Consider the following 26508-nt stretch of genomic DNA (forward strand, 5'->3'; position numbering starts at 1 on the left):
TCATATTACTTCAGAGGCAATTATTTAACCTTTAACTTTACTTTACTTATTTGATGTAGTAATTTACAAATATACTATGTACATGTATTCATAATGATACATATGAGCTTTTAATAGCATATTAAGTTAATTAGTTAATTTAAGTTTGTAAATTCAACTCCACCAACCAACATGGGTTTCTTACATGTTAAATCAACAATACAATAGGAGAAGGTAATAGTAATTAAACATGATTGTTGTATATGTGTAAGATAGTACTTTGTTCAACATAATACTTTGTTGATAATACTTACTTGCTAGCACTGGCATCTACACGCTCGGAATACTTAATTCACTACTTCTACTGGGATGTGTACTCACGGAAACTGTAGTATATTAGAAGTAGAAGTAATAATTAAGTGGGTAAATATATGTATACACCACAGTCGGTAAAAGCAGCTGAGTTTCACAGTGACAGGTGTCCGCTGAAGGCAGCTCTTCTCCGGGAGGGGAAGAGCTGCTGCTCCCGGTGTGATGAACTCTCACCCCCGCAGGAAATCTCGCGTTAGTACCGCAGCGGTTACCAGGGGAACGTGATCCTGAAAAGTTGGCCAGCGGCGACATGAGCACCGGGGAGGAGATACCGGAGAGGAGACCCCGCTTCCCTGCTTCTTTCACCGGGGAGCAGTCCGTGTGACACCACCTCGCTCATGGAGGAAGCGACGTAGAGTCACATAAACACACCCGGCGGCTTCCTCCATTCACTCCGAGGTGTGTAGCTTGTTTAAGTCAGTGGGCTAACGTTAGCTTGCTAATGCTATCCTAGCTAACACTGTTGTTGTTGTTGCCTGCTGCTCCAACTCAAACCACCCCGGGTTACTCTAAAGCAGCTTCACGTGGATTCTGCTCCTTGTTTTCCGACTTAAATCTGCTGTGTTTGCGACAGTGTTGTAATAAGAGTGCTAACGTTGACTGGCTGTTGAGTTAGTTCACTCTTGCCTCTGGGCCAAAGGTATTGATGGTTCGCGCTAAAATCCAATAGTGTCAGTGGGTGTGTTGGTGTCAGACTCATACTGTGAGTGTTAGTTCATATCCAAACTTTCTGTGCATTGGTAGAAGCGTTTTCAGCTCCACGCCTGGGCAGATATACAGGATGAGACTGAATAGGGCTGGAGGATAGCGCCAAAGATTGTCTCACAATAACAACGTTCATATCAGCCGATATTGATAATCATCAGGATAAATGTCTCATTACTATTTGTTATGTGTTTAATGTTTTTAGAAAATGCTCCTGGGTAAAGGCTGTTAAACTGCAGAGAATTACAAGGTTTTTTACAAATCTCAGGTAGATCAATGATGTGATATACTACCTCACTCTGCTTACACGATGCATAATCAAGTTATTGGTATTTATTCAACGTTTGTTATATCGTTAGTGATGGAAACTGCAATACTTATTGATATATATATTGTTTTACTGCACTACCCCACGATTGAAGTGCTGTGTTGTCTTGTTTTTTTTACACAGGTGCTATTATCAGAGAACTCAATAAGTTAAACTCGGCAAAATGCCGTCACCACAAGTCCTCCAGCCGGTCCTCAAGATGAAGGTTGACGAGCTCTTCCTCAACTGGTTGAGTGATCCTGCATCCCAGTCACTACTTAAAGATTACCTTGGCCTAATCAAAAGCGGACGAAACATTGATCTGAACAGTGGAGATGACCAGGACAAAGGGTCATTGAGCTCCATGGAGAACAACAACGTGGCATCCCAAAGGAACCTGGCAGAGAAGAGGGCCGCTGCCCTTAACACTCCCTCCAGCCCTCCGCCTGCCAGTACCCTGCCCTCTGGCAGTAGCAGTAACACCAGGGTGACAGGACCCAATGGCAGAGTACTAAGGAGGTCTGTCAGCACAAAAAAGGTAAATTATTTATCGAAAGTAATAAGAAGATTGAGCAACATTTAGGTGGATTTTATTAGATTTTCTCAAAGCATGCTGATGAATGGCCATCACACTCAATATCCACAGTTCTGAAATAGTTTCAAAGGTTTTAACAAGATTTACTGGGTCTTAAGATGGCCTGCCACATGGCTTTCATCTTAGGTGGCTGGTAATAACATGCCAAACTAGGTGTGGCCTGCTGTTTCTGCCTTGATTTTGATCTGCCTTAAGTAGCTCTTACTTAAGGGTGTGTTGCAAAACACATTCTTTAAGCCTGGAATGAATTACATAATTATCTTTATCAAGGAGGTGAGGATTTGTCTGACTTTTAAAAAGCTGTCTGAACTCTGATCGTTTTGTTGTTTTTTTGTAAGCATTAGAAACCATAAGGTAAACCTACATATATTATTTTGCAACACAAAGGTACAGAAACACATGGCAATGCCAATCTGCTTTTTGCATGGAAGATATATCTACATATCACCCTTGGAAAAGCATAAATAGCTAAACTAAAAGGCTCATTTCAATTTAGCCACTTTAATTTCAGGGTCCTGGTATGGTGCCTATGCTGGCTTACTGTCACACTCATTAGGATAGCTCTTGACGAGTATTCATGTCACTACTTTAACATGTTCTTATGTTACTTCCACAAATCAAAATATCTGCAATGAAAAGGGCAGAAAATGTGATCACTGTTTGAGATTATATTAAGGCTAGTTATGCTTTTATGGGTTTTGTATTGTCAAAAGTTACACATCATCAGCTGGAACATCCAACAATCTAGTTTGAAATTACCAAGTTAATAACTAAACTCTCAATTTGTGTATTTATTTATGATTGAGCAGTTTTCATGTCAATAGCAACTACTGTCTCACATGGGCTTTAATGGGTTTATTAACTCTGAACTAACTCTGTACTGTACTGAATGTTCATAGATTTCAATGATTACTTTCTTCAACCTGACCCTGCTGGGTCCTCTGGGATCCTTTTTTCTAGGCTCTTTTTTTTCTTTTTTTGCTGAGCAGCCTGCAGCATCAAAAGCATTGGGGGTCTGTCCACTCTGCACTGTCATAGTGGAGCCTCCATGTCTATAACCATACGTAGCAATTATTAGTCGAACACTTTCCAAATGTTCAGGCCTCACCCATGAATTAATGTGGTATGAGAAGTGGGAGTGCCTGAACCTAGGCTTTCACTGGCACTTTGGTTCCTCCTGTCAGCCTGTGTTTTAGAAACACATTGTGATGTGACTGGAGTCTGTAGAGTTGAAGGAATTTTGCTTTGGGCTGTTTGATTATGGAAGAAATCAAGCTGCTCAAAACTGGTAAAAGGCTCAACAGGGTTTGAAAATCTGTTGAAGGAACTCCCACACCGGCAGTCTAGGAAAAACAACATGACAGCCAGCAATTGTGGTAGATTGTATATATTAGTGATTGTGATGACAGTGAGGCAGCCAGACAGCTGGGGGCACGTGCTTTTAGAGTCTCGGCCTTCAACATGTTGTTGAAATGCTCAAGACATTCATGAGGAGGCATCCAAGTGGTCAGTGGTGCAACGTCTGTTATCTCTCTAAACACCAACACTGGAGAAGTAGACTCAGAACAAAGCATTTGTTTCTTTAAGACGACAAAGTGTTTTACATATTTTGTTGTGTACATAACACTGAACTGCCCATATAGATACAAATTAAAGTCAGTCTACCAACGGAGATGATCAGATCTTTATATCCTCTTGTCCACATTAAACTTCATTAATTACTCATATATATTTTAGCCAACAAGGAAAATGGACAGAATCTTGATATAGAAACAGATTTCGTTCCCTTTCTTTTCAGACAAACACAGCTATAGAGGCCTAATCAAAATTAAACACTCATTATAGTTAGATCTTCTTTACATCGGGATATAACAGGTCAAAGTCTGTGTAAGACAAGTTAAAAACATAGTCTTACACAGTCTTTTTTTAGATGTGATTTGTTGCTAAAATAACCCGACCACAGGATGAAGAAGTTTGACACAAGAATACCAAAGAATGCTTTGTACCAAAGAATGCTTTGAATCTACCACCCACTTATCGTCTATCTAACCCAATTTTTTTAATGGGTCTATAAAGAGGCTGGACAGATTGTTGTGAGCCTTTTCATTCTCACATTCATGTCTGTTTCCCTCTCCTGACCTTTTCCCCCTAAAGCCACCCCCTCACCCCAGATTAATAAGGCAACTGCTGCACAGTTTGTGTACTCTGCTGTGATGTTTCATGGCATGTGGCCTCGCTGTGTCACTCAATATTAAAAGGATTGTGGGGTTGTATAAAGCAATAGTTCTATATTTAGACAACAGAATGAATTCCTGCATACAGATGCATTCTTCGAAGGATTACTCAAAAATTCAATTTATGTCACACTGATGCTGCCTGGAACAGCTGGTCTGACTTTGACATCAGACTCTGATATAGATAGCCTTGGTTCCCTTGCGTTTGGCATTAGATATCATGAACTCTGCCAGGGAGATGAGATGTGGCAGCACATTCATCCTCTGTGTAATTTACTCTGAATCTGCTGCTATTGGATGATCCCATTACCAGAATATGTGGTCTCAGATCTGTTATTGCCCACTATAAATGTTTGGCTTTCGGTTCCGCTCTGCCTTCATGTTGTGAGTGCAGTAGGTGACATGCACGGACCTGGCCGTATTTTTATAGTGCAACAGAAATAAGTTTCCTTTGAGTGTTTACTTTTTCTTCTGTTCTTGATGTCTACATTTAGGTTCACCGGCTATTTCACAAGACGTCTTTTTATAACATGCTTAGTTGGGCTCGGTAACATAGAAGCTATTTGAAGCAGGGGTCCAGGGTCACATTTTCAGTTGCCTGACCTGTCAAATAGTGTTAAACTGTTTCCCACAAGTGCTTTTATTTTGGAGCCATGGCAACTTGTCAAATGTATGTTTGCAAAGTTTCAGTTCCGGTAAAGACTAGGTTATTTTAGGCCTATTTCAGATAGCACAAATAAATACAGAGTGTCTGTCAACTGATGCATTTTCAAAATGTTTGTTGAGCTCACTGGCAAATTCCACCTTTTTATATGATTTTTTATATAAATGTCTGATTAGTGGTCTGATAATTAAAGATTTAATTTCCTTACCCTAGTTAAATTGTTTGTCTCAAGTCTATACTGGAATGAGGTGAATATTTATATAGCATTAAACTTAATGCCATATTGTCCAGTTTGCTTATTATAATGCTACATTATTCTCTAGCAGTGAAATTCAATTATTTTGGGAAATATCTTAAATAAAGTTATATTTTCATTTTTTCGAACAGTACTTAATACAAGAATATGTTAAAAGTTGTTGTATAACAACTAATTGCTGTTAACTATAATCATATAAATACAATAGACACTATAAAACATTATTTGCATAGCAGTCGCTCTACCAATGTTGATTAATTTTTGTGGTGTGCTGTAACTCTTATCTTTGCAGCTTATTTCTGTAGCGATCAGGCCCTTTGCTCCACTTGTGATGATGTGTAGACCACACAGGTTTCTGGTAACTGATAGGCTCTGCTTGAGCATTATAACTATTATGCAAGCTAGCTTATCCGCGCACATCATGTCCTACTTGTAGGACTTCCCTGAACCCACTGTGTTGTCAGTCAGGCCTATTTTTGGCACACGTTCACATGTATTCCAAAATCCCCCTGTCAGATATCCGATTGTGGTGGTTTGAGTTGGTGCTTTTTGGGATTTCACAGCAGCATTGGTTCTGTACCCTCGTCATGAATTGGTTGTAGCTATACCCCCGTGGTTGTGATAGGTTGAGTCATCTCTGTGTGGCACACGTCATTGGTTCGATCAAGTTAGTAATACACACATTGAAGCCGAACTTAGTAAATGTGGGACACCATGTATGCCTGTATTGACTGGTTGGCAGAGGGGCCCTCAGGGGAATTTTGATCAGGTTTCCCACCCTTCTGTTATGCATAACTCTCTCCGGTTGCAGATCTGCTATGCTTGTTGACACTTGAATATCACAGTTTCAAAACAAAAGTGCTGAATGCCACATTTGTTGAAGCTCAACTGAAAGTACAACCTCAACAAATAATCATCTGACTGCAGGAAACCCTAACATCCAGACACGCCAGTGGTCACTAACATCAGACAGTGTGTTCGGTAATCTCATCCCTTATGTAATAATTGGAACATGACCGGACACATGTTTCTGTACAAATCAGATTTAGCACTTCAGAGATTAGACATACTGTGGGGTCAGTCAGAGTTCTTGTGTTTTTATTCTCTTTTTGTCACAATGACCCGTTACAGTGTTGATGTAGCACTGCAGCAGCCTGTGTGACCGACAGTTGCTTCTGAGGGTGGTGATGTTTGTAGGACAATCTGCCTGCAGTGGTCATAAGATGATTGGGTTAGTATTAATGCTGGCTGGACATTGTCCATTTGGTTTTAAAATTATGTCTGTCCATATCTCTCAATGAAGAACTCATAACATTTTAGAAGTCAAGTTCACAGTGACCTTACATCCATCACATTCTGAATGATGTTTATCTCTGGTACACCTTGAGGGAAAGTCATTACATCTTGCACAGACGTACAAATACCTGTAAGGATAACACATTTTATGTCACTTTGAGCACATATAACACATCATAACTCAGGATAATTCATATTCTACTTAGGACAAAATACACTTGATACCTTTAAGTTAGCGTTCACTTATATTTTATGTTGTCCATGAAAGCCGCACACTTCATACACTTGTGGCTGTGTTGTATCTTCATTCCTAGCTGATGTTCCCACAACATGTACACTAGTGAGAAAAACTATAGAGCTGTTTCCACATATGTAAAACGACACATAATTATTCCTGCTGCGTTGTGATGCCTCTGTTTGTGGAACAGAATCCAGATTTATTTTTTTTGCACAAACACAAATGACAGAAAAACGGACAGAACAGTGTTCCATGTGAGATGACAGTTTCATGTGATCTACCAGGTTTTATTTTGGTCCTGGCACAAACAGCTTATCAAGCCTGTGCAGTGTCCTGTGTGGATGATAACAGGAACTGGGTTTGAGCTAAAACCAGTGGAAAACTGAACTTTGTGATCCTGTCATCTAAAAATACTGTGGGTGTGCTTTCAAGACAACAATAACACACAAATAAATGTTTATATACGTAGTCCGACATATGTGTACCATTTTTATTTGATTAGCATTTCCATCAGTAATGTACATGTGTTGGGCTTTCCCTGTGTACGGTCACTGTTGTGAAGGCAATCCTAGAGCTGTTAGATCAGCACATTTCTGGAGAATTGATGTAATTGCTATCCCTGCAGGACAGCAACCGGAAGCAGATGTTTGTTTGAGGACTAAAGATACACTCTTGTTTCTCCAGTGCTAGTTTCTTGGCTTGCCCCAATCGGTGCTCGCTAGTGCTTTTAATAGGCGCAGACTGGTTCAGTCATCATTCTTTGAATTTGACATGTGCCCCCCAACTCCTCCACCTCTCCTCCCACTGCCCATCAACTATAATAAGATGAGGAATGGCTGGCAGCCCAAGCTTGCAAAGGGAAGGCAAAACAAAGACCACCATAAGATAGGATGCAGAATTTTTGAATATATGTATGTAGTTACCTCTGCCAAGGATGTTTTCACCCCTGTCCATTTATTTGTTGGTTTGTTTGTTTGTAAGCAAGATAACAGAAAGAAACTGAGCAGATTTCCTCAAATCTTGGTGGAAGGATGCAGTATGGGTCACAGTAGAACCCATTAAATTTTGGTTTGCATCCAGGTTTTTCTTTAGCAGCTCAAGATAGATGTTTTTTTCGTTTTTTAGTGTGATTCTTAGTGTGTGTGCAATATGGTGCAGCCTTTAGCCTGGTAGAGGTATGTGCTCTACTGTGTGCCCTTCTAGTTGTCCATATATCAATCTGGTGATTTGACACTCTGGTTATCTATTATTAAGTATCATACCTTGATTGGTTTTGATTTATTTGCACATGCCTCATTAAGTTATTAAGTCTGTTTCCTGTTGTTTTGACAGATTTGGTAAAGTAACATGTGGCTTTCATTATATTCCATCACATGAAGTGTCTGGGATGTATGGTCCAAGAGAGGGGACGCCCAAATTCATGGTTCACAGCACAAGCAAACATTCTCTGCTTTTTAGAAAGGATGCCAGTGATCACAAGCACCATGTCATTGTGGTATTGAGGTGCATCCTTCACTTGGCCTCTGTGGTTGCTGCAAGTTGCAACAACAGGTCTGTCTCTTTGCATAACCTTCCATGAGCACAGAGGAATGCAGACTGGAAAGGGCAGATCCTTTGCACACACCCCTCCCATCCAACACTTACACTAAGTGACTCCCACACACATACAGTCCGTCACCCCTTATCTCTTCAGCAACTTTGGGGCAAGGGCTCCCTGACCCTGTGCAGTGTGTGTGTGTGTGTGTGTGTGTGTGTGCGTGTGTGTGCGTGTGTGTGTGTGGTGTGTAGAGACCGGGACAGAGCAGCAGTCAGAGCTGAGATTGTGCGACCCGATCTGGAATGGGAGAGAGAGTCACAGTTGCAGCTGCTCACTTGCATTAAGAGGCTCTCACTCTGACAGAGGACAATCACAGGGACAGAGGACTTCCACGGCTGCCATTGCCTTTTGCCCTCAGCCGTGACTTCAACTGAGAGATTTCCACGGTGAAGGGGATAACTGGATTGAGAATTATTGTGGTCGTTTATATGAATTCCCCATCCTGTATGGCGCGAGGATGAGGATGAAGGAGCTGTCTTTGCGTCAGGACCCTGACCTGAGAAAGGAGTTGGCTCTGCTGGCACGTGGCTGTGACTTTGTTCTGCCATCTCGCTTCAAGAAGAGGCTCAGAGCTTTCCAACAAGGACAGGCAGGTGTTTGATTAAGTGTACCCTTCACTGACAGGCTTTGCCGGCCTGTCAGCCAGTGGCACGTCTATAAATGTAGACTAGTATGTGTCTTTGTATTCAGACTGCATTGTAATACAAGTCTGCTAAAAAACAAGAAACATATTCCTCACTGCTTACAATCATTCATTACAAGGTGGAGCTGTATGTATTTAGGAGAAGTGTGGACAAATGAGCAGTTGCATTAGACATATTTACACAACTGTGAATTGCAACATTTGTGCAATCATGTCCGGCGCTCATCAGTGAATTACATACAAAGAGACACGAGATGTGAGCCTTGGTTATAATGATGGAAGGATGTTGAATGCTCGAGAGAGAGAGAGAGAGAGAGAGAGAGAGAGAGAGAGAGAGAGAGAGAGAGAGAGAGAGAGAGAGAGAGAGAGAGAGAGAGAGAGAGAGAGAGAGAGAGAGAGATGAGAGAGAGAGAGAGAGAGAGAGAGAGAGAGAGAGAGAGAGAGAGAGAGAGAGAGAGAGAGAGAGAGAGAGAGAGAGAGAGAGAGAGAGAGAGAGAGAGAGAGAGAGAGAGAGAGAGAGAGAGAGAGAGAGAGAGAGAGAGAGAGAGAGAGAGAGAGAGAGAGACAGTGCGGGCAACAGGAGATGTTTATGTCCTTTTATAGCCATGACTGACACCAACACACAGGACAGAGAAGAAGAGAGCATCAGCAGCATTTATTTAAAATGACCAGATTACCTTTGAGAGAATTCTGTAAAACATTTTCACTCCATAATGAACAAATACATGTAGAAAGGACACAAGATTGTCAAAAATCCCAATAATATACCCTCTTTATGTATATATAAAGAGAGATATTTATATATATATATATACATACATGTTTGTTTTTTTAAGTTCTGTTGTTGCAGACCTAATGTGTATACTTAGAATCTGTCAACTATGACCAGAGGTGTGAACAATGAGTAGAATGTGTCAGGCTAAAATAAACAGCAAGAAGGTATTTTTATCTGTTATCACGGCAATGTGTGGGTGTGTTTATTTTGGTATTAAAAGCCACAGAGAATGATCATGTTGTGTGAATGGTCTTTAAATACAACATGACTTTGGAGTGAAGTGTGTTCTCCTCAAGCTGTTTTTAATAACTGGTTAATATGTGCAACATAACACAATTACATCCTGAGGCATTCTGGCTTTTTATATGTGGCAATGGAAATATCTTGACCGATTCATGTCCTCCATTGCACTGTCCTCAGCAAGCCGCACACAAGAGAATATGTCAATTCCCATGAACTTGTCTTTGAACGTCAGCTGTGCTTGGTTGGTGTGGTAAATCATACCGGTTAGAAATCAGATTTAACCGGACACGAAGGCCCGGAACAATGTTACACAATGTTGTTGTTGACAGATGCTGCAAGAGAAACTGGTGTCCACTATCATGACTATAGCTTTATATCAGTAACTGAAAAGCTATGACACACAAAACTTTTATTTTAAGGTGGTAGGGAGAAGTGGTTGAAGGACACAAATACACAAGTGTGTCCAGGCTCTCCGGATGGTTTCTGTTTGAATGTTTTGAAGAGGTGTGGCACTATTGAATAACATCCATTGGAGCTGGTTAGAAATTAATCGGTTTGGAGATATAAGGAAATTGAGCATAATATTGTGGCTTATATCAACTCTAAACTAATAGACCCACAACCCCTACTATACAGTTAAGATCTAACACACACAGATCACATGCCAGTCCCACCTCTGCCTTCAGGCTCTTAACTCTAGAAAGGCCCCCCAGCTTATTGTATCTGCTCAGCTGCTTTTTTAATTGTTCGCATTTATTGTAGCTCTCCCCCAGGAATATAATCTTATATGTGTTTTACTGATAAAACCAGTTCTACCTATTGACCTTTTTTCCAGCAAACATTACCAGGAGCACCATTGGTATCATTAAGAATTATTCCATTAAAGTGTATTAATTGTTGGGTCCTGATACTGTGCATGCTGGATCACTGCTGTAGTTACTGGAGCACGTATATGGTTTGATAATATTACTATTGACATGTCTTTCCTGCTTTGTCAAGTCAAAATATCTGAAGTGTTAAAAGATTGCCTGTTAGTTTCGAGAAAAATGGAGAAGTGTTAAAAAGCTATTCTTACATTAAATTCTACTTGGGTTGAATCAACGATCATAATCATTACCATTTATCTTCTTAATTAATCATTTCGTCTATACATTGTTGGCAAATATCAAAAGCAACTGACATTGGTTGTAATTTTCAACAGTCCAAGTTGACCTCTTCAATTAATGTATTTTTCAAGAATCTCAAATTCTTGTTCACTTTCACATGTCGCAAAGAAGAGCAGTAAATCATCACATCTGAGAAGAAGCCCCTACCACAAACAGTTTTGCATTCTCACAAAAAATATAAAGAACTTTGCAAGTGATTACTGGATATATTGGTTGGTTTAAAACATTACTGACACAAACAGTGTTATTTTCATGTGTTAACATGAGTAGAAGTAGACGTCTTGTACTACCACATCTTTTTTTATTAATAGCTTTAATTTTGTCTCGCTACATTAAGATCACCGATTGTTACATTACATTACATTACATTTCATTTAGCTGACGCTTTTATCCAAAGCGACTTACAATAAGTGCATTCAAACCCGAGGGTACATACCAAGGACGACAAGAATCAAGAAAATACAATTTCTTCAAATAAAGCAAAACTACAAAGTGCTATAAGTAAGTGCCATTTAAGTGCTACTAAAGTGTTAGTTTCAAAAAGTTGTTAGTTTTTTTTTATTATTATTATTTATTCAAGGTAAAGTCGGAAGAGGTATGTTTTTAGTTTTCGGCGGAAGATGTGTAGACTTTCTGATGTCCGGATGTCAATGGGGAGCTCATTCCACCATTTAGGAGCCAGGACGGAAAACAGTCGTGTTTTTGATGATTGTTTAGCTCGCAGTGAGGGAGCCACGAGCTGATTGGCCGAAGCAGAGCGGAGTGAACGGGGTGGGGTGTAACGTTTGACCATGTCCTGGATGTAGACTGGACCGGATCCGTTCACAGCATGGTACGCAAGTACTAGTGTTTTGAACCGGATGCGAGCAGCCACTGGTAACCAGTGAAGGGAGCGGAGGAGAGGAGTAGTGTGAGTGAATTTAGGTTGGTTAAAAACCAGTCGAGCTGCTGCATTCTGGATGAGCTGCAAAGGTCGGATGGCAGCAGCAGGTAGACCTGCCAGGAGCGAGTTACAGTAATCTAGACGTGAGATGACCAAAGCCTGGACCAGAACCTGCACCGCCTTCTGAGTGAGAAGGGGGCGTATTCTCCTGATGTTGTACAGCATGAATCTACAGGACCGTGTTGTTGCAGAAATGTTGGCAGTAAGGGAGAGTTGGCTGTCGAGTGTTACGCCCAGGTTCCTAGCCGTCTGAGTGGGGGTTAACACAGAGTTGTCAAAGTTAATAGTCAGGTCGTGGATGGGAGAGTCTTTCCCTGGAAGGAAAAGAAGTTCAGTTTTGTCAAGGTTAATCTTCAGGTGGTGTTGAGACATCCACTGAGAGATGTCGGTCAGACAGGCAGTGATTCGTGCTGCTACCTGTGTTTCTGATCGGGGAAAAGACAGGATTAGTTGGGTATCATCAGCATAGCTATGGTAGGAAAAGCCGTGCGAGTGAATGACAGAGCCGAGGGAGTTGGTGTACAAAGAGAAGAGGAGAGGACCTAGGACAGAACCTTGAGGGACCCCAGTAGTGAGGGGACAAGGTTCAGACACAGACCCTCTCCAAGATTGTGTTGTCAAGACCAAAATTACAAGTTGTAAATAAGTATTAAATTAATGGATGTTCTTGTATATGTCAAATAGAAATAAGAGTTATCATCCGTCAGTGGATTAACACATGCAGGTGTTATTCATGATTGATTTTCTCTGCTATGTCTTCTTTATGTTGTTATATACATCCCTCAGATTAGACATGATTCCATAAACAGATGCCACTAACAAGTTACTAACAACACTAGGTCAATCAAGGCCTTTAGCAGCTATTTATCAGGCCAAACATTCAACACCTGTTAATGTCAGTTTACACATCTTAATTGAAACCTATTACAGCCTTACGACCCTGCAACGGCTAATGTGTATCTCAGGCGGATCTATTACAGATATAAGTATGAGATTGCAGAGTAGTCACAACTCTTCCCTGGGGGATGCTGAGAGGTGTGGTTACACAAATGCCAGCAGTGCAGAGTTTGTGTTAAGACAAGCCTCAGCACATGGACCTGCTTGAACTGAGAAGTGTTTGCAAGCATTATTGGCTAACAGTTTATTTCTGTGTGTCTTCCTCAGGCCCAGGTGAGGACAGAGGAGCCCGTCACCACAGCGCTCAGTGAAAGCATTCCAAAGTTTTACTTCCCACTAGGCCAACCCCAGTCCAACCTCAACATCGACAGCCTCATTTCCAAAATTGAGAAAATATTTTCCCAATTCCCAAATGAAAGGGCCACCATTGAGGACATGGGGCAGGTTGCCAAGGTGAGAATGTGATCTGTAGCACGGCGGTTCAGCTGCCAGCCAGTAAATTATTTTCATTTGTGCCATTTAGCTCCTGACTTTCCAAATGTTTACTGATTCATTAATTTTTTTAAAACCCCACTGAAAATATTATCTTCCTCTCCCAGGGGAGTGTGAGCATTGGCCTGAAGGGAACCTGAGTAAAGAGAGAAATGACAAGTAGATTTCCTCAGGGAAGTCTGCAAGTGATGCAGCACTGGTTTTGAAACCAAACAGAGATGTGCTGTTCTTTCCTGCATGAAATGTCATGTGTAAAATTAAAGCGCACTTTTTTTTAACATTCATATTTCTCCTTTATATCCACACCACACACAACCCCATCCTTCCCTCCTTGTCTCCTCAGGCCTGTGAGTGCCCCGTCTACTGGAAAGTGCCATTGTTCAACTCCGCCGGAGGCGACAGGACGGGCTTCGTGTCCGTTCACAAATTCGTGGCTATGTGGAGAAAGTAAGACAATAGCTCCTCTTATTCTCACCCGACTACTGGTTCACTCACTCTCAGCCAAATGGCTCACACTGTCTCCTCTGGACAATGATGACGACTCGCGAGGGATCACAGATGCTGCATGCAGTATCTGCTATTATCACATTTTCCTTTTCATTTCTTCACAGAAATCATTGATCACAAAGCCCTTGTAAAACACTCAAAGGGGACAGTCTCTTTGCATATACAGTATATAAGTGAAAACATCCATTCAGTGTCTTTCTGTGTGAAATAGAAAGGAATACCATTGGTCTTTTGTAATGGTGGCTGCTCGCTGTCTGCTGAACACGATTGCATGCTGTAGGCATGGTCTTGTATTAATGTATGAGCCTCCAGAGAACTGCACAGGCCTGGCCTTTGACTTGAGCTCATGACTGAGCCCTTCTCAGATGAGTGGCCACACCACACGCTTGCATTATTTTTCCGCCGCTACCAGAACTCTCCACGCTTATAATCACCAGGCAGCGATTCAGAATTCTAATTTCAGAATGTATTATACCTGTGTTTGCACTATTTTGTGGAACTCTTCAAAACCTGTGTTGCCAAAAGAATGATAAAATACATGGAGAGAACATGCGAGTGAAGGAGGGAGAAACCTTGCAACCATCTGTTCTCTCTTTTCTTCTCCAGAATTCTGCAGACCTGTCACAATGACGCTTCTAAATTTGTGCACCTCTTGGCCAAGCCTGGCTGCAATTACCTGGAACAAGACGACTTTATTCCATTCCTGCAGGTACGGGCCGCAGCACACCCAGGGAGAGGGCTGACGTTGGCAATGTAGGATGGCAAAAATTGCATTGGGTTGAGTGGTGTGAACAGGACATTTCATGTGGTATAGGACTAATTTAGGGATGTGACTGTATGCCAGTAGTATGGTGGTAGAGTGTCTCCACAAGAGGAGATTCCACTGGTGCAGGATTCAAGCTTAGTCCAAATTAACCAAGTGGAGATGGAAGTAAGAATGGATTTGATGTAATCAGGTGTAATGTAATGTGAAATGTAAAGCTTTAAAAAGCCTTACTACTTCAGTTCTGCATTCTAATTAGATGGATTTTTTTTAAGGCAAATGTTTTGATGCTGTGCATAGTTAGTAATTTCTCAGTGTGTTGTAGTTCATTCTCAACAATTTTATTTTAGCACAATGTAATAAAACTGCAAACAAGATCATTGTGGAGCTGATAACAGACACCTTGGTCAAAAAGATACAGTACCTGCTCTCTCTGCCTGTAGTTAACGTAAGATCATGTAGTGTATAAGTTACTTCACCTGATCTTCAATTATAGGTAAGTCTTGGTAATTCTGAGACTCTGATATTCCTTCAAATCTGTCGCACTTGACATGGGTCTTAATTTTAATTCATTATGGTTGTTGAAACATGCAGAAATCCTGGTAAAGCATCGAGACAATCCAAGAAAACATGCTTTCATATTTATCAAATCTTTGGCCAGTCTCACCATATGGACCTGCTGTGCTGGCTGTTTGTGTTCTCACTCTACCTGACAAGCTGTTGCTGCTCCGTGCTGTCCCCACCCTACACCTGATTCATTTTCATGCTGGCAGGAGCAGCTGGGCTGTGCCGAACAGCCGTTAGCACACCAGCAGAGATGCCTTGTGGCACTTGCAGTTTAATTTGTATGGTTCGGCACAGCGAATTGCCTTTGACTGTTTTGATGAATGAAAGGCGGATTGCACTGGAGTAGATTTGACTGTCCCCGCATGTTTCCTGTGCCCCGTGATTTATGTGTTTCTCTATGATTTAATTTCTCACAGTAAGAGTCAAAGAGGCACGACGGCTGCCCTGAAATAAGGCCTTTTAATTTCATTCCCGCCTTCGCATTTATGTCAACAATTCTTTCCTCCAGCAGAAGAGAAGGGGGTAGATTAAAGAAACGACAGGGTTTGATGGCAGGAATACAGCTACAGTGCATTTGAAATGCAGCACACCCCCCCTGTGACTTTATGGCCCCAGGAAGGGGAGAAGGTTAAGAGCAGTCACCAGCAAACGTCTTTTAACCGGCCTCCCAACCACTTTCCTAAAATGTAAGCTCATCCTAAAAGTGGTTGACCCAGTGATTTCTATCTTCAAAGAAGCATTTTGAATTCGTGGTCTCTCTTTCGAACAAGGCCTGGAGCCTTTTCTTTACGTAGCACAATTTATAAAGCATATGGTATGACAGAGTGATGTCGATTGACATTAACAACTTCTGATGTTTGCTTTTAAATCCCCCCTCTGAATGTCATGTGTTCTGCCTCGCGAAAAAAGAAAGACAGATGTGGTTTTCCATGTAACTCATCTGTAAGTGCAACTGCAGAATACAGCTGAACATGTGTATTTGTAATTGTCGATCAGTATGTCACAGAGTTGTTATTTTTGCATTTGTGTTCATTAGTTTTGTGAGGTATGTTTTGGAATTGAAGCAGATGTGCTGTAGAAATAAAAAGGAGCTAACTTTTCTTTATATTTCCAGGATGTGGTGAACACTCATGCAGGCCTGGCTTTTCTGAAGGACGCACCGGACTTTCACTCACGATACATTACCACGGTATGCCGTCATACAAAAAAAACTGCAGCTATTGAAACATTAAAATCAGATTGCAATGAAAACGATTTGTTTGTGTTATTGCACATGATGTCTACTTTTCTTCAGGTGGTTCAGAGGATATTTTACAATGTGAACCGGTCATGGAATGGAAAAATATCCGGTCATGAGCTCAGGAAAAGTAACTTTCTTCAGGTATATTACCTTTTCATGCTTTGTTCCATTTTGTTTGTATATATACAAAAAAGAATATTAAGGTATTTTCTAAAGATGTCTAGGTTTTAAAACTTAATTCAGACATTCTATATAAACACTGTTCTTTAGTTGCACTCATAATAATTTGAGTCCTGACACTTACTTCTATGCTATACCTTTTTTTTTGTCTAAAATAAAACTGGTGTTAAACAGGTTAAACTGTTTAGCCAGATTATCCAAACCACTTTATTTGGAGGTAAAACTGAAAGAATAAATATATCACAGTGTTAGTATGATACAATCAGCAGGGTAGTGTAGAAGTCGTCTTTAACCTTTGAGGGGTATTTAAAAGGCCAGTGTGTTTAATAATTGTCCCCTTAATTAAAAAGTAAGTAATAACATTTACTTTTTGTACTGTGCCAGAATGTGATGTTGCTGGAGCAGGAAGAAGACGTGAACCAGCTGACAGAGTTTTTCTCCTATGAACATTTCTACGTTATCTACTGCAAATTCTGGGAGCTGGACACAGACCACGACCTCAACATAGACCAGAAGGACCTGGCACGACACAACGACCAAGGTGAATGAACAGACCTGACTTTCACTTAAGTATATACACCAGACCGGAATCAAATATTTACAAATATGATTGTAGAATTGTTTGACGCCTCTGCGCCGGCGACAGCCAGTGGACGGATTAATCATGCTTTGATGTTGTGTGTCCGTCCAATTCTTGGGAACATGATATCTCAAGAAGTGTTCAGCTGGATTCAAAGATGAAATTATTATATTTTTGTTGTCGTGAGTAGGAGATCAAGATCACTTTGACTTCACAAACCCTTTTCCTCTTTGAAAATATTTACTTGGTTCAACTGATTCTATTTGGCTGGCCTCACAAAACATGTTTTCGGCCTCTTGAACAGGTCGGCCTTTAGGGAATTTCTTCAGAATAACCTACTTGGCATCTGGAGTCAAAAATGAATTGATTCAATTTCAATTGTCAAAAGTCAGAATGACCTTATAAGAATCTCTTTATGTGAGGACTGAAACTGAACAAATGCCGAATGTGTACGGAACCTTGTCCAAGCACAATAAAGTGATTTTCCTATTACCTTTCTTCCACTTTCGGAAACAGTCAATAGTTCAAAACTATATTAAACAATAATAAATATTAGTAAATTGTATTTTGGTCCAGGTTTACTGCTCACAGGAAAACGCACAAAATACTCAACGCTTCTTCCCCTCACACATCACTACACATGCTCTGGGCTGATGGCCTGTGAGTGAGGCAGGGGAAATGAGACACAAGATCAATGAGGGAGCAGCATAGAGTATACTCTGCTCCAATGACGCCATGTCTGGAACAATTTCTTCCACTATATGGTCAAAATTATGACTGGAGGATTTATAGTATTGTCAAGATATAAGAAAGAAAGAGCTGTATTATCGAGTATGGATTTACTGTCTGTGGGAATGGATTACAAAAAGTGGACATTAACTGAGAGCGCTTTTGTCTAAAGACAGAAACGATGATGTTTTTAACTCCTCTTTTTCCTCATTTTTTCAGCCATCTCTCATAAGATGATTGATAGAATATTCTCAGGAACAGTAACAAGGCAAGTCAAACATATCTGGAGTTTAAATGACGCTCATCAGAAGCAGCAGAAATTGTATTGGGCATGTTTTCGTTCCATTTCTGGTTTTTAATCAGGGGTTTTATTCATTCAGGGACAGGCGGGTGCATAAGGAGGGCAAGCTGAGTTATGCCGATTTCGTCTGGTTCCTCATCTCTGAGGAAGACAAGAAGACCGACACCAGGTATGAAGACACGCTGCATCCAAAATCACTCCCTTTTTCTATATACGTATGCGGCCCAACGTTTTATTTTAGTATCAACATTCTGATCATGAAAGATATGCTCCATGTAACCAACATTTCCATAGAATTTCCACTTTCCTTCTGCTGCAATACACTTATTGAGGATGTGGAAATTAGAGACAGGTGACACTAAAACTAGAGGTGGTGAAACAAAAGGACTGCGATTCATGAATATCCAGAAAATGTAATTTACTGCTCGCTACAGAGTCAACTATCAGGCCTCTACAGACCGTTTTAATGTGGATATTTTAACCGGGTACTGTAGGAAAGGCACAGATGTAATAGATCAAATCGACGATGACTGAATTGTATTTTGCTGCTGCAGTTCCAGGTTCTGATGTGTTGCAATGTGAACTCACTCACTGTCAAACTGTCATGGCGTACAGGGACGTTTGAATCATTCATGTTATTACTAACACCTGTGCTTTTCCGACAATTACAAGTCAGCATGTCGCTGGTGAAACCGCCTTCTTCTCCACCAATTACGTCCTCTGTTGCTCTACAGCTTTTATGTCTAACACGGCACCACTGCCTGCTGCTCTTTTCCCTTTTATCTGCGTCCAGTATAGAGTACTGGTTCCGCTGCATGGACCTGGATGGGGACGGGGTGCTCAGCATGTACGAGCTGGAGTACTTCTACGAGGAGCAGTGTCAGAAGCTGGAGACCATGGCGATCGAGCCCCTTCCCTTCGAGGACTGCCTCTGCCAAATGCTCGACCTCGTCAAGCCTGAGGCCGAAGGTTGGAGCCTTTTTTACTTTTACACACACTCTCAGATGTTCACACACCGAGGCAGGCAACCTCCACTTTTTCTGCCATGACAAAACACACGTTCAAAATGTTCAGGTCAGGTCATTGACCGTTAGCTGAGGGAACAGTTATACATAGATGAGAAGCGGAGGGACTGGTCCTGACTGCCTGTTGCCAGCTGCTCGTGTCCTCTTCACTGTCAACAAATTCCCCTCAGCACTTAGCCTTACCAATAGGTCACGAAGAAGACACTAGTCAATGTTAAGGGCATATTTAGTATTGATAGGCGCAGCAGGAATGTGACCCTCGGTTGACCTTGTGGGTGAGCGGCGGCGGTGCGGCTGGGTAATAAAACATGTAATATGAGATGTGACAGTTCTCCACTGATGTTTTCCTCAAAGGTTGTGTAACTTCCAAACAAACAACATTCACATTTACAACCAATTTGAAAGTCTGTTAAAATTTCACATTTAATTAGACGTCCTCTACGATATTTGGGGCATGTGGAATTTCGAGATGTTGCATTTGATGACAAGGAGCAAGACATAATATGTAGATCAGAAGAGTCTGATGGCGTTTTCATAAACAAACCAGAGAGTGTCTAAAATGCCACCGTCGAGGGACGCACAACTTTATTCTCTCATCAAGCACAAGTCTCTTTTCTGCTTTTTCAAAAGTCAAAACTAGGATGTTTGGCTGCTATAAAGATAGCAAAATTCCATCACTTCATTTCAGACGTCGCAGGGCAAGTTATGCTGGGTTTCGAGAGGATTTTGTACATCAGTTTGAAAGCGAATTGTTGTGTTACTGTTAGACAATTGAAATTTGTATTAACTAAATGGCAACATGAACGTATTAGGCTGAGCTGCATCTCTTGGGTTGCGGGAAAAAGGCGATTTTCTCTCATGATAGCGTTATAGCTGTCGGAGTCCGTATATTGTGTAAAATCAGACTTTATATAGTCCAATGTTTTACACAGGTCTAATCTATTTTGTCAGTTATTTGTGATCCGACTGTTTTGATTAGCAGCTAATAATTTCATGTCATTAATTTAAAACACTCAGCTTCATACCTCATTTCAAAAAAATTTGAGTGTTTTTAACCTTTTGGCAAAGTAAACCATTTCTAATAACTTGATATCCTGTCACAGATAATTTAGTTAATCGGACAAATGACTGACAGATGAATGAATAATTAAACAATCGTGAATAATGAAAGCGATCATAAGTCTCCACAGTAGCTTCAACTATGTGACCATATTGCTTTGTAGTTTGATGAGATAGACCCTCTCCTGCGCCAACCTGACAAATACTGTTTCAAGAACCAACACAGACATCTGCGGACATGCTATGATTTTGCTCTTAAGATTGGATGGAGCAGCCAGGATGGAAAAGTCTGAAATAGTTTAATGATTTTCTTAAATAAATGATAATGATTGTATTTGGGAAGCTGACAAAAGTGACTTACTTTCCCCTGCCCAGGTAAGATCACGCTGCGGGACCTTAAGAGGTGCAAGTTGTCCCACATCTTCTTCGACACCTTCTTCAACATCGAGAAATACCTGGACCACGAACAGAGGGACCCGTTCGCTGCCATAAGGGTAAGGAAGGTTCAACCCTGATCGGACGTCACCAGATGTGAAAACGATTTGTGAAGTTGATGATGCAATTTGTCGTGTGTTTAAGGAGGTGGAAACAGACGGACAGGAGATAACAGACTGGGAGAAATACGCTGCAGAGGAGTACGACATCCTAGTGGCAGAGGAGGCAGCCAACGATCAGTGCAACGACGTGTAAGTCTGAATCTCCTCGAACGCAGCTGCTGCTACAAACTGGGGCACGATTTAATCTGACTGTCGGAGCATTAATTGAGTCTTCAACTCCCAAATAAAATCAATATACTTTCTTAGGAATTAAAACTGTTTGATCTAAGACAGCTCGAGGACGCAGAAAAGAAAACATGGATGTGCACACAACCTCTGATGGACATTTTGAAGTGATGTAAAAAATATATACAATTGGTCACAATTAATAATGTGTGACCTGAAGGAATGCTTGGAGGATTTAGTTTCCTATTTTCATTCAAACATTTGATAAGATTACGCCACAACAATTCATAGCACCATACAAATAGGGTGAACGGACTAGTTAGTTGGTTAACTATCCGGCCTTCTTGTCTTCCTTTCATTTAGTCACTTAGCTCCCGCCAGCTTTTTACTTTTTAACCTACAACAATTCTTACTGGTAAAATTAGGAGAGGAATTAGAATTAGGAGACTTAACTTTGTCTCGTTGAATAATGTACAAATAAGATTTACTGTGTACTTAATTTTTAAAGTAATTCATAGCTTCAATGGACGTTTTGAAATGAATGCTTGCAGTTGTTTGAGCCCTTAAAAATCATATTTGTATTCCCACAGAATGAATGACTAATAATTACTTACCTATGTCATTATTTAATAAATTATTAATTTATTTCTATATGGTGCCGCATTGGAAACTTACTGTAGCTCCAGAGGACAGGGGAATTGTGTTAATAAAATAGTTGAAGGGTTTAGAGCCAGAGACACAGAGACTTTCTGCTGTCAGCTCGGTTACAGATTATGAGGAATAAACTGCAGCTCTCACAGACCTCAGGACAGCAAACGAGAGGAAGGAAAAGACCATCTTCTTCACTGGCACTTTTCATGCACCTTCACCGTCTGCACTCAACATTGAATTTTCTTAAAGAACATATTTTTCCGGCAATAATTGCAGCAGAAGTTATTTGATGCCCCGCTTTATTTTTTCTCTATATTAATTTCAGGCATTGTCCAATCTTTGAATCCCTGTTGTTTATACTGTTTAATTAAATTATTAATTTATCTTAATCGTGACCACTCAAAATGAAAATAATTTAAGATAGATAAAATTAACCTTATAACAACAATACAGAAAATAATAACTTTATAATAAATTTATTTCACCTCATCTTATGATCACAGAGGAAATGTGTCTCCTTCACCTTAAGCAAAGATCATTTTTCTATTTTGTACAATTTGTGGTTATGGTGTTAGCTATCATAAATACAAATATGTATTCTGGTTCTCAGCGCTGCAGGACCAATCTCAAATGATTATCAGGTGTTAAAAGACAATTGATAAAGCCATGTCTGGTTTATCATAGGTCTGTGATGTTAAAGTACAAAGTTAATTTACACACGGATAATAATCCTCACACATTTTAGTGTAGACACATTTAAAGTAGATTCCATTGTTTATCAGACCATCTGAGTTTGGATGGTCTCATTTCTAAGCCGGAGGATCCAGTAGTGGGTCCCCTGTGGGTAGTGGGGGTCGGTGATGGATGAGGCTGTTGACAGGCATGTTGTGTGGCGGTTTTAGGAGCACCACTGACTTCTAAAGACAGGCTGCTAACCAGAGCAGGTAAGACTCTCAGAGTAACCAGCAGAGACTAAGTGTTCTCCACCTCTCTCCTTTTTCTCTGGGACGAGTTTGATCCTTAACCCACTCCAAACCCACTACTCCCAGTCTGAGCCGTACTGCTGACAGCAGGGAGTCGTTTTATCAGTCAGCTCAGTATCGTGTGTGTGTGCCGGCGTCTGTGTCTGACCAACTTGTGTTCTTATCCTCCCTTTTCTCCACTACTGCTCCATCTCTGTCCATGCCTGTAATGTGTTGCCCCTCCGTCCTTTCTCTAAAGCAACTGGTTTGTTTTAAAGGAATAGTCTGTGACGTTTAAGGAACGTTTAAGGAACTTCATAAAATTCTTCTCCAACTTTCTCACTAGGAAATCATTAGAGAAAAAATGAAGCTACCACCAGTAGCTTATCAGAAGGTAAAATTCACCTAGTCCAGGTTCATTTGACTGTGTTTGTATTCAGTTGTCTTTGGTCAGCAATTTTGAAACTGTCCCTTCCTCATAAGCATGGAATCCTTTTGTGAGCATACACAGTTTTATAATGAAATTATCACCTTTTAAATAAGTCTTCTAATAGTAGAACACTTACGGTTGTACATTTAAAAAAAACAAAAAACTCATCTGACTAATGTAAGATATAAAATATAATCATACACATTGATAAGATAAGAAACTGTTGATCCCACGATTAAACGTAATTTATTAAAATAAAAATAGGCAATTTAATATAAATATATTTGTAAGTCAGTAAGACATATGTACATAATATAAACAATGTCTGTCTGTTTAGCCTTTATTCCAACTTATTTTGTGCTTTTTTCATTTAAAGTCCTTGAATGAACATAAAGCAAAGAAATAAATATTAATTCAGATTTTAAATGCAAACCTTTTTAAATACCTCATTGTATATAGGCATAAATGAAATATGTGAAAGTCTAACACCAGCTCTTTAAAAGTAAAGTAAATTATAAAGTTATGTTACTGTAAATCCAAGTTGAATAGATTTGTCGATGAACATACTCCAGAGGGCTTTTAACTTACAAGTAACATTAATTCATGGGTTTCAATTTGGACAAAAACATTTCTTGTGGTTTTGCTAAGCTAACTAGCTGCTGGTGGTAGCGTCACATTCTTCTCATCTCACGCTCTGCAATAAAATAAACAAGCACATTTTCCAAATGTCCAACTATTCCTTGAACATGTGTTTCCTTTAGTACATTCACCAGAGTAAAGAGAACTCTTGAATGTGTTTTAATGATCCTATCAGCGTCTTTGTTTGAAAATCAACACGTATGTAATTCATATTGAGTCTTAAAACAACACTGACATCTCTATTTAAACATGGGAAAGGTTTTTGTTTGCTGTAATTATTACCTCAGTTCATACTGACCGGTACAACGTGAGTTGAAATGAGAGACACAAGCTGTGTTCTGTCGTTCATGTGAAGTAAATCAGAGTTTGACAAATCAAGTGGGTATTTTGTTTCCGTTCGTTATGTCTCCACTGACGGATCTTTCTTACTAAGCTGCAGAGAGATGGTAACTCAAAGATGGATTTATTCTTATTAAAATGACTCAAACTCTCTCTTGATTTGTGCTGCTCGCACAGTTAACTTCACATCGTCTTTGGCACAGATTTCACTTCAGACTGAGCTCTGGATTTAATCCCTGATACTTACACAGAAAAAAAGAGAGGAAGGGATTTTTATCCAGTGGTCAGTATGAAAAGAGAGAATGATTACAGCGGGTAAAGCCTGCTGCAGTGTTCAAGTGAGACTGTGGTTTTATTCAGTTTATCGTCGTCTGTGGCTTATCTTTCTCTCCGTGTGTGTTCAGGTATGATAACCCGCTGAGCCCCTTAGGGCAGCACATCTCCACTGAGCTGGGTCTGACAAAGAGACACTTCTTCGAGATTCCCAGTCCACACTGCAACCTGGACCTGGACGAGTACGAGTATGACGATGACCTCGAATGACCCTCGATCCCGGAGCGCTTTCTCACGCCCTGCCGCAGCGACCGTAGCTTCCAGAAGTGGGTCTCAAACAGCGGCGGATTAACATCAGGCCCAGAGATGTGCAGGTTATGCTCACTCTGCTCACAAGGACACGCTTACAAAACACAGCAAAAACAGAGGACACAGTCGGAGCACTGGTGGAGGTCAGATCTGCTGCAGGAACAGACGTGGGATGAAGAGGAGAAGTGAAGTGGCCGGTCTTCATCATACTGTACCAGATGTTTTATTATTCTCAGCTGTTATTTAAAAAAAAAAAAAAAAAACACAGTTGCCAAACTGAAAAAAAAAATTGCCAAAGGTGGAAAGATTTGAGAGCTTTTGGTGACACGTGCCGACGCTGGTGTCGATGTGCTGTGAACGAAAAAACACGTGATCTCAACAAAGGAATAAATAATAATTAATAAGTCCAGCAGCCGTTTGGCAGACCCTGAAAGGGGTTTTTAGTGAATGTAAAAGTTAAAAAAACGAAATGTCGCTGTAAAGGGAGCTCTTCTACCCCACAGCTCCTGAAACACCTCGTCAGTAGTGAATGTTAACGTGTCAGTATTTATATCGAGTTTTTCTAGTCCTGATCACCACTCTAAGTGCTTTACAGTGCAGTTCTTTGCTATTCACCCAATCACATTCATACAGTGCATCTATGGGCAGCACTTTTCTTTCTATGAGGGGCAATTTGGGGTTCAGTGTTTTTCCCAAGGACATTTCGGCATGCGGGTTGGGAAGACTGGGATCGAACGCCGACCTTCTGGTTAGAGGATGAACGCTCTACCCCCTCACCTGATACTTCCAGATAATTGTGATGTCAGCCCTAACAAAGCGAGAACAGAGGCCGACATTTCGATAATGACCCGGAAGTGTTTGACCGATCCCAGCAGAACCAGCCGGTCAATCAGAGCAGACTGGGCTTTATTGGGAGGGGGCCTTAAAGAGATGAGAGCTAAAACAGACAGAGGCTGAAAAGAGGAGCTGCAGCAGTGGACAGTATGAGGATGTGTTTTCTGAACATTAGAGCATGTGAACAAGTATTAACCCAAATTAAAATCACGAACCTGAATAAGAGCAGATTATGTCTCTGAAAAAAAACAGGAAAAGTTGCATGTAAAGTTTTGTACCAGTATTGTTTGGAGCGAGTGACGTTTTATCTGACCACATGCATAATGTTTTCACGTGAGCTACTTCCCCCTCTTGACACACTGGACAGTCCGGAATCGGATTCAGGCTTTTAAATAATCATCATCTGCAGTCACCGGCTAATTTTACATTCCAGTGATCATAACTGAATGTTTTCTATGAGGCTGTTAATTCATTCATGGTTCGTTTGAGGTGAACGAGCCACCACCGAGCCCGCTGCGTGCACACACACACACACACACACACACACACACACACACACACACACACACACACACACACACACACACACACACACACACACACACACACACACACACGTCGTTCAGACGGCCAAACACACTGTATGTTGTACAGCTCTGTATTTACTATGACTTACTGTATGTGTGAGATGGGGTTTTAAATTATTATAGATGAATTTATAAATAACTGTAAATATATATCTGGTGCTTGCTGTGTTGTAAATGATTTGAACGAATGTTATAGACAGATTTTCTATGTTTTAAAGTACTGAGTTTGTACTTTGACAGAACAAAAGAAACCAATTTTAAAATGTTTTGTTTTTCTTTAAATTAATAATAAAGCCTTGGTTAATGGAAGAGTTGAGAAACAGAGTCTGAAGTTTTATTTGATTTATGTAGTAAAAACTGGTTATTATATGTTCACTGTTACATTTCCAGAAGATTCTGTCCCCAGACA

General features: G+C 40.6%; 1 protein-coding gene across 2 annotated transcripts; it reads left to right on the forward strand.

Moving 5' to 3' along the window:
- The first annotated feature begins 584 nt into the window (after positions 1 to 584).
- ppp2r3b (protein phosphatase 2, regulatory subunit B'', beta) lies at positions 585 to 26408 on the forward strand. Of its 2 annotated transcripts, XM_062401966.1 has the most exons (14): positions 585 to 750; positions 1508 to 1901; positions 13178 to 13363; positions 13746 to 13849; positions 14516 to 14618; positions 16354 to 16428; positions 16534 to 16620; positions 17044 to 17200; positions 18188 to 18236; positions 18349 to 18438; positions 19063 to 19238; positions 20729 to 20847; positions 20933 to 21039; positions 24501 to 26408. In XM_062401966.1, exons 2-14 carry the CDS (start codon positions 1548 to 1550, stop codon positions 24637 to 24639), a joined length of 1746 nt encoding a protein of 581 aa, XP_062257950.1. In that variant the 5' UTR covers positions 585 to 750; positions 1508 to 1547; the 3' UTR covers positions 24640 to 26408. The 2 variants fall into 2 exon arrangements, with proteins under 2 accessions (XP_062257950.1, XP_062257951.1); XM_062401967.1 differs by lacking the exons at positions 585 to 750; positions 1508 to 1901 and adding an exon at positions 8313 to 8832.
- Positions 26409 to 26508: the final 100 nt, after the last annotated feature.

The sequence above is a fragment of the Platichthys flesus genome, chromosome 13 (genome assembly GCF_949316205.1).
Source record: "Platichthys flesus chromosome 13, fPlaFle2.1, whole genome shotgun sequence".
Lineage (NCBI taxonomy): Eukaryota > Metazoa > Chordata > Actinopteri > Pleuronectiformes > Pleuronectidae > Platichthys > Platichthys flesus.

Bases quoted from the DNA above. Each gene is read 5' to 3' on its own strand.
- ppp2r3b (XM_062401966.1), top strand. From the start codon at position 1,548: ATGCCGTCACCACAAGTCCTCCAGCCGGTCCTCAAGATGAAGGTTGAC. The intron at 13,364-13,745 runs GTGAGAATGTGA...TTGTCTCCTCAG, and splicing joins ACATGGGGCAGGTTGCCAAG to GCCTGTGAGTGCCCCGTCTA. The intron at 16,621-17,043 runs GTATATTACCTT...GTACTGTGCCAG, and splicing joins GGAAAAGTAACTTTCTTCAG to AATGTGATGTTGCTGGAGCA.